This window comes from Heterodontus francisci, chromosome 1 (assembly GCF_036365525.1).
Source record: "Heterodontus francisci isolate sHetFra1 chromosome 1, sHetFra1.hap1, whole genome shotgun sequence".
NCBI classification, from domain to species: domain Eukaryota; kingdom Metazoa; phylum Chordata; class Chondrichthyes; order Heterodontiformes; family Heterodontidae; genus Heterodontus; species Heterodontus francisci.
In genome coordinates, this window is record NC_090371.1 from 14,762,485 (window position 1) to 14,770,680 (window position 8,196).

Here is an 8,196-nt window from a genome sequence, read left to right on the forward strand (position 1 = left end):
TTCAGATATTGCCTCAAACTTTTCCAATTTAATTTTTTCTTCTGCTCTTTTCTGTCTCTATTTGCATGTCTGGATCGCGTATGCATGCTAGTGTGGGCACATCATGTATCCATAGGCATCAACCAAATTAGAGTTAAATTTAATAAATTTCAACCTTTCTTCTAAGAAAGCCTGTTTGTGCTGGTTTCTTTACCTTATAATTGGAAAGCGGTGAACAAGGATTCATCAAGGAGGAGCTGTGTGTTTTAAAATTGAACCCTGTTACGGTAAGACCAGGTGAAGGCTGAGAGGGACCCCTAGACACCTTTCTCATCTGGTTGTAACAACATCTTCATTAAGACACTGGATTGTCAGCCTCGATTACACACTGAGGTGGGCCTTGAATGTTCTGACTCAGATAAGATAACTACCTCTGAGCCGAACAGGCAAACATTTGGCATTGACAGAATGCTTCAAGATTGGAATTTCATGAACAATTTTCATTTAAATAGTGCACTTAACATGGTGAAACATCCCAAATAGTTTCACACGAACAAACAAAATTGGATACCAAATCACATAAGGAGATTATTAGGACAGGTGACCAACACTATGGTCAAAAGAGTTAGATTTTAAGGAACGTCAAAGGAGAGAACGGCAGAAAGGTTCTGGAGCTTAGGGTCTAAGCAGCTGAAGGCAATGCTGCCAATGGCAGTGATGAAAACTGGGTTGCGTTAGAGGCCAGAAATGGAGGAGCACAGAGATCTGAGGGGGTTCTGGGGCTGAAAATTATAGACAGGGAGGAGGGAAGCCGCAGAGGGCTGTGAAAACAAGGATGAGAAATGTAAAACCCAAAGCGCTGCCAAGCCGCAAGCCAATGTAGATCAGCAAGCACAGGGTAATGGGTGAACAGGATTTGGTGTGAATTAGAATATAGGTAACAGAGATTTGGATTTGCTCAAGTTTACAAAGGGTGCAAGGTGAGAGACTAGCATGGGCAGCATTGGAATATCTGAGCACGGAGGCAGAAAATGCATGGTTAAGGTTCTCAGATTAACTGAGGTAGGCTTGATCTTGCAGTAATGTAATAAAATCAAATCCATCAGTTGGCAGTGACTAATCTTGTGTGCGTGTGTGCGCCTGTGTTAAAAGCAGGTTTGAATGCAAGACAGATCTGAACTTTGTGCTTGCCTGTTTCTCAGACTGCAAGAAGCATTAGCTTCAAACCTCAATAGTCCTGTTGCAGCCATAACATGAGTTGCGCATTTTACAGAAAACTGGGTGAAGATGTCAAAGTGACATGAGGAAAAATTTTTTCATGCAGCAAGTGGCTAGGATCTGGAATGCACTGCCTGAGAGTGTGGCGGAGGCAGGTTCAATTGAGGCGTTCAAAAGGGAATTAGACTGTTATCTGAAAAGGAACAATGTGCAGGGTTACAGGGAGAATGGCATTAAGTGAACTGCTCATTCAGAGAGCTGGTGCAGACACGATGGGCTGAATGGCCACCTTCTGTGCTGTAATAATTCTGCGAAATGAATCCTCCAGGTGAGAAGAATGACACATGCAGTAAGTTGGTCGAAAAGAAGCCCCAAATCCTTTGCTGCATGAAACCTGATGGGGGGCGGGGGGGGGGGGGGGGGAATTACTCAACAACAAAGGAGACTACTCAGCCCATCATGCCTGTGCTGGCTCTTTGAAAGATCTATCCAATTAATCCCACTACCACCCCCCCGCCCCCCCCCCCAAACACACCAGCCGTGCTGTTTTCCATAGCTCTGCAATTTCTTCCCATTCAAATATTTATCCAATTCCCTTTTGGAAGTTATTGTTGGATCTGCTTCCACCATCTTTTCAGGCAGTTTATTCCAGATCACGGGGTAGACCTGCGCAGAAAACAATTCCTCAGCAGCGATTTACTTGTACTTCTTTCAATGTAGTATACTGCATTCGCTGTTCATAATGTGGTCTCCTCTACATTGGGGAGACCAAGCGCAGACTGGGCGACCGCTTTGCGGAACACCACCGCTCAGTCCGCAAGCAGGACCCCGAGCTTCCGGTTGCTTGCCATTTCAACACTCCCCCCGCTCTTATGCTCACATCTCTGTCCTGGGATTGCTGCAGTGTTCCAATGAACATCGACGCAAGCTCGAGGAACAGCATTTCATTTACCGATTAGGCACGCTACAGCCTGCCGGACTGAACATTGAGTTCAATCATTTCAGAGCATGACGGGCCCCCCATTTGACTTTTATTTTTAGTCATTTTTTTCTTTTTCCTTTTTTAAAAAATTTTTTTGTGTTTATTTTATTTCATCTTAGTTTGTTCACTTTACTTACTGACTTTTTTTTCATGTTTGTACTTGTGGCTGTTCAATTTTCAGTCGGTTAACACCCTATCTGTACTCATGCTTTGTCTTTAAACACACCATTAACATATTGTTTGCCTTTGCTCCACGACCTTCTGGTCAGCTATTCTGTGACCTTGTCCTCTCTACACTTTCTCCTTTGTTATCTCTTGCCCCACCCCCACTTTTCTTGCTTATAACCTTTTACATTCCTAATATTTGCTAGTTCTGGAGGGTCTCCACAGATGCTGCCAGACCTGCTGAGTATTTCCAGCATTTCTTGTTTTTATTTCAGAGTTCCAGCATCCGCAGTATTTTGCTTTTATCCTCATCTCAATTCTGGCTCTTTTGGCCATTATTTTAAATCTGTGTCCTCCGGTAGAAAATGTGTGTATATTTTCCTGCCTTTGCATGTGTGCATATTTTTTTTTAGTATTCATTCATGGTTCTGAGCATTGCTGGCAAGGCCAGTATTTGTTGCCCAATCCTAACTGCCCTTGAGAAGGTGGTGGTGAGCCACCTTCTTGAACCGCTGCAGTCCATGTAGTGTAGGTACACCAACAGCGCTGTTAGAAAGGGAGTTCCAGTATTTTGACCCAGTGACAAGTGAAGGAACGGCAATATGGTTCCAGGTCAGGATGGTGTGTGGCATGGAGGGGAACTTGCAGTGGTGGTATTCCCATGCGTCTGCTGCCCTTGTCCTTCTAGGTGTTGGACCTTGTGGGTTTGGTAGGTGCTGTCCAAGGAGACTTGTTGAGTTGCTGCAGTGCATCTTATAGATGGTACACACCTGCTGCCACTGTGTGTCTTTGGTGGAGGGAATGAATATTTAAGGTGCCAATCAAGCAGGCTGCTTTGCCCTTGATGGCATCAAGCTTCCTGAGAGTTGTTGGAGCCACACTCATCCAGGCAAGTGGAAAGTATTGCATCACGCTCCTGACTTGTGCCTCATAGATGGGAGAGAGGCTTTGGCGAGTCAGGAGGTGAGTTACTCGTCGCAGGATTCCCAGCCTATGACCGGCTCTTGTAGCCACAGTATTTATGCTCCAGTTAAGTTTCTGGGCAGTGGTAAGCCTCAGGTTGTTGATGGTGGGGGCTTCAAACATGGTAATGCCATTAAATGTCATGGGGAGATGGTTAGATTCTCTCTTGTTGGAGATCGTCATTGCCTGGCACTTGTGTGGTGCAAATGTTACTTGCCACTTATCAGCCCAAGCCTGGATATTGTCCACGTCTGGCTGCATATGGACAGACTACTTCAGGAGTTGCGAATGGTGCTTAACATTGTGCGATCAGCGAATATCCCCACTTCTAACCTAATGACTGAAGGAAGTCATTGATGAAGCAGCTGAAGTTGGTTGGGCCTAGGACACTACCCTGAGGAACTCCTGCAGTGTTGTCCTGGGGCTGTGGTGCTTGACCAACAACCACAACCATCTTAATTTGTGCTAGGTATGTCTCCAACCAGTGGAGAGTTCTCCCTGCTCCTCCACACTGATTCCCACTGACTTCAATTTGGCACGGTTCCTTGATGCCACACACCGCCTTGATATCCAGGGCAATCACTCTGACCTCACCTCTTGAGTTCAGCTCTTTTGTCCCATGTCTAGACCAAGGCTAATCAGATCTGGAGCTGAATGGCCCTGGTGGAAGCCAAACTGAGCATCAGCGAGCAGGTTGTTGATGTGTGTGTTGCTTGATAGCACTGCCGACGACAACTTCCATCACTTTACTAATGATGGGGCAGTAATTGGCCAGATTGGATTTGCCCTGCTATTTTTGGACAGGACATACCCGGACAATTTTCCACATTGTCGGGTAGATGTCAGTGTTGTAGCTGTACTAGAACAGCTTGGCTAGGATTGCAGCTAGTTATGCACTTCATGTCTTCAGTACTACAGAAGGATGTTGTCAGGACCCATAGCCTTTAAAGTATCCAATGCCTTCAGCCGTTTCTTGATATCACGTGGAGTGAATTAAACTGGCTGAAGACTGGCATCTATGATGCTGGGGACCTCAGAAGCAAGCCGAGATGGATCATCCACTCGCCACCTCTGGCTGAAGATGTTGCAAATGCTTTAGCCTCGTCTCTTGCACTGGTGTGAACAAAGAACAAAGAAAATTACAGCACAGGAACAGGCCCTTTGGCCCTCCAAGCCTGCGCCGATCCAGATCCTCTACCTAAACATGACGCCTATTTTCTAAGGGTCTGTATCTCTTTACTTCCTGCCCATTCATGTATCTGTCCAGATACATCTTAAAAGACGCTATCGTGCCCGCGTCTACCACCTCCGCTGGCAATGCGTTCCAGGCACCCACCACCCTCTGCGTAAAGAACTTTCCACGCATATCCCCCCTAAACTTTTCCCCTTTCACTTTGAACTCGTGTCCTCTAGTAATTGAATCCCCCACTCTGGGAAAAAGCTTCTTGCTATCCAACCTGTCTATACCTCTCATGATTTTGTACACCTCAATCAGGTCCCCCCTCAACCTCCGTCTTTCTAATGAAAATAATCCTAATCTACTCAACCTCTCTTCATAGCTAGCGCCCTCCATACCAGGCAACATCCTGGTGAACCTCCTCTGCACTCTCTCCAAAGCATCCACATCCTTTTGGTAATGTGGCGACCAGAACTTCACGCAGTATTCCAAATGTGGCTGAACCAAAGTCCTATGCAACTGTAACATGACCTGCCAACTCTTGTACTCAATACCCCGTCCGATGAAGGAAAGCATGCCGTATGCCTTCTTGACCACTCTACTGACCTGCGTTGCCACCTTCAGGGAACAATGGACCTGAACACCCAAATCTCTCTGTACATCAATTTTCCCCAGGACTTTTCCATTTACTGTATAGTTCACTCTTGAATTGGATCTTCCAAAATGCATCACCTCGCATTTGCCCTGATTGAACTCCATCTGCCATTTCTCTGCCCAACTCTCCAGTCTATCTATATTCTGCTGTATTCCCTGACAGTCCCCTTCACTATCTGCTACTCCACCAATCTTAGTGTCGTCTGCAAACTTGCTAATCAGACCACCTATACTTTCCTCCAAATCATTTATGTATATCACAAACAACAGTGGTCCCAGCACGGATCCCTGTGGAACACCACTGGTCACACGTCTCCATTTTGAGAAACTCCCTTCCACTGCTACTCTCTGTCTCCTGTTGCCCAGCCAGTTCTTTATCCATCTAGCTAGTACACCTTGGACCCCATGCGCCTTCACTTTCTCCATCAGCCTACCATGGGGAACCTTATCAAACGCCTTACTGAAGTAAGGCTGGGCTGGGCTCCTCCATCATTGAGGATGGAGGCATTTGTGAGCCTCCTCCTCCAGTTAGTTGTTCAATTGCCCACCACCATATCTAAAACTCTTGCATCTGTACATACTTCGTCAAAAGTTCCACTGTAATTTTATATGTCCATTTTTGTAATGGAAGCTGGTCACATTGCAAATACACCTTCCCACCAGCAATTGCATTGCAGTGCCAACACTAGCAGGTGAGGTGAGGCGAGAGTAACTGCCCTTCACATCAAGGCAGCATTTGACAGGTTATAGCATCAAGGAGCCCTAACAAAACTGGAGTCAATGAAATTGGGAAAAATTCTCTGCTGGTTGGAGTCGTAACTAGTGCAAAGGAAGATGGTTGTGGTTGTTGGAGGTCAATCATCTCAGTTCCAGGATATCACTGCAGGAGTTCCTCAGGGTAGTGTCCTCGGCCCAACCATCTTCAGCTGCTTCATCAATGACTTTACTTCAATCATAAGGTCAGAATTGGGGATGTTTGCTGATGATTGCACAATGTTCAGCAACATTTGCGATTCCTCAGATACTGAAGCGGTCCGTATAGAAATGCAGCAAGACCAGGACAATATCCAGGATTGGGCTGATAAGTGGCAAGTCACATTCGTGCCACGCAAGTGCCAGGCAATGAACACCTCCAACAAAAGAATCTAACCATCTCCCCTTGATATTCAATGGCATTACGATCGCTGAATCCCCCAATATCAACATCCCGAGGGTTACCACTGACCAGAAACTGAACTGCAGTAGCCATATAAATACCATGGCTACAAGAGCAGGTCAGAAGACAGGAATCCTGTGGCTAGTAACACACCTCCCGACTCTCTAAAGCCTGTCCCCCATCTACAAGGCACAAGTCAGGAGTGTGATGGAATACTCTCCAGTTGCCTTGTTGGATGCAGCTCCAACAACACACAAGAAGCTTGACACCATCCAGGACAAAGCAGCCCCCTTGATTGGCACCTCGTCCACAAACATTCACTCCCTCCACCACCGACGCACAGTGGCAGCAGTGTGTACCATCTACAAGATGCACTGCAGCAACGCACCAAGGCTCCTTAGACAGCACCTTCCAAACCAGTGACCTCTGCCAACTAGAAGGACAATGGCAGCAGATGCATGGGAATATCACCACCTGCAAGTTCCCCTTCAAGCCACACACCCTGCTGACTTGAAACTATATCACCGTTCCTTCAGCGTCACTGTGTCAAAATCTTGGAACTCGCTTCCTAACAACACTGTTAGTGTACCTACCCCACAAGCTCACCACCACCTTTTCAACGGCAATTAGGGATGGGCTTGCCTAACCACAGACACCCACTTCCCATGAACAAATAAAAAAAACTAGAAGGTGGATTGAAAAATGCACAGCAGAACTACAAAATTAAGGAACGCAGAGCTTTGAAATTCTTCATTGAATTATATCTTGTGCACCCTGGTCCAAATGACCTCTGCCCCACTTCACACTTATGATTCCTATCTGCAATGCCATGGGCAGTTTGGTCAACATGTATACATGGCAGCGTGACGAGTGCATAATGTTTAACCACAATATCACAGGGCAACCTGGCATGCTCACAAAGGTCAATAAACGGAGCATGCAGATTTAAGGTGATTGGCACAATGACTAACAATTGCTACAGTGCTTTCATGCTATCAGGGCAACAGTTACCACTGCTATCTACATCACCTGCAGGAAAATATCAGGGGGGCGGGGGGCTCGGGGAGGCACTGGGGCATGGGATCGGGGGCGGGGGGCTCGGGGAGGCACTGGGGCATGGGGTCGGGGGCAGGGGGGGTGGTGGGATCGGGGGCGGGGGGGGGGCTGGTGCAGGGGTAGGGGGGTGGTGGGATCGGGGGCAGTGGGTGGCTGGTGCAAGGGGCAGTGGGGCGGGTGCAGGGGGAAGTGTGGGCGGATGCAGGGGCAGGGGTCCCCGGGCCTAGGTGGGTGGGTGGGTGTGGAGGAGGCAAAGGGAACGGGTGCCCGGGTTCTGGGTGTGCCTGTCCGTCTCCTCGCCTTGTGCTGCGTCCCCGGCCTCGGATCATGTGTCCTACTCTCCCTGCTCCCCTCTACCTGAGGGTGGGCCCGATACAGGCCGAGTCCGTGCTCTCGATCTCCCGCAAGATCCTCTCGTGCTCCGCCGCCGTCTCCAAACTTTCAGTCTCCGCCATCTTGCTGACTTTTTTTCACGGTCCGGCGCTGCGGGATGACGTTTCATCAGTGGGCGGGGGCATATGGGCAACGTGAGCACGCAGGGCCGGAGAGCATGCCGGGCGATGTAGTCCTGGATTACACTTCCGGCCTGGTGATATTGGCGCATGTACGTTATCACATCAGTGAGGAGCCCCCCTGGTGGCAAAGGTTGGTATTGCCTCCTGAATTAAGAGCCCTCTTGTGGTTGAGTCTTAACTGTCCTCCAAATTAACTTGGCAACTAGTGACGGTTAATAAATGCTTGCTTTGCCATCACCACTGGAATCGCACGACTGTCTATGTTGGTTCCTCAATAAAGAGGTCCCCTACACTCAGGAAACCAAACAGACTGGGTGACCACTTTGCAGAA

At 47.9% G+C, this 8,196-nt stretch overlaps 1 protein-coding gene across 1 annotated transcript in view; it reads right to left on the reverse strand.

The window, feature by feature from the left end:
* LOC137367890 (exocyst complex component 6B) overlaps window positions 1–7,824 on the reverse strand; it is a 755,392-nt gene extending 747,568 nt beyond the window's left edge. The window contains exon 1 of the mRNA XM_068028681.1: window positions 7,708–7,824. Coding sequence (XP_067884782.1) covers window positions 7,708–7,805 — 98 coding nt within the window. The 5' untranslated portion in view covers window positions 7,806–7,824. The remainder of the gene's footprint in view (window positions 1–7,707) is intronic.
* Between the last annotated feature and the right edge of the window lie 372 nt (window positions 7,825–8,196).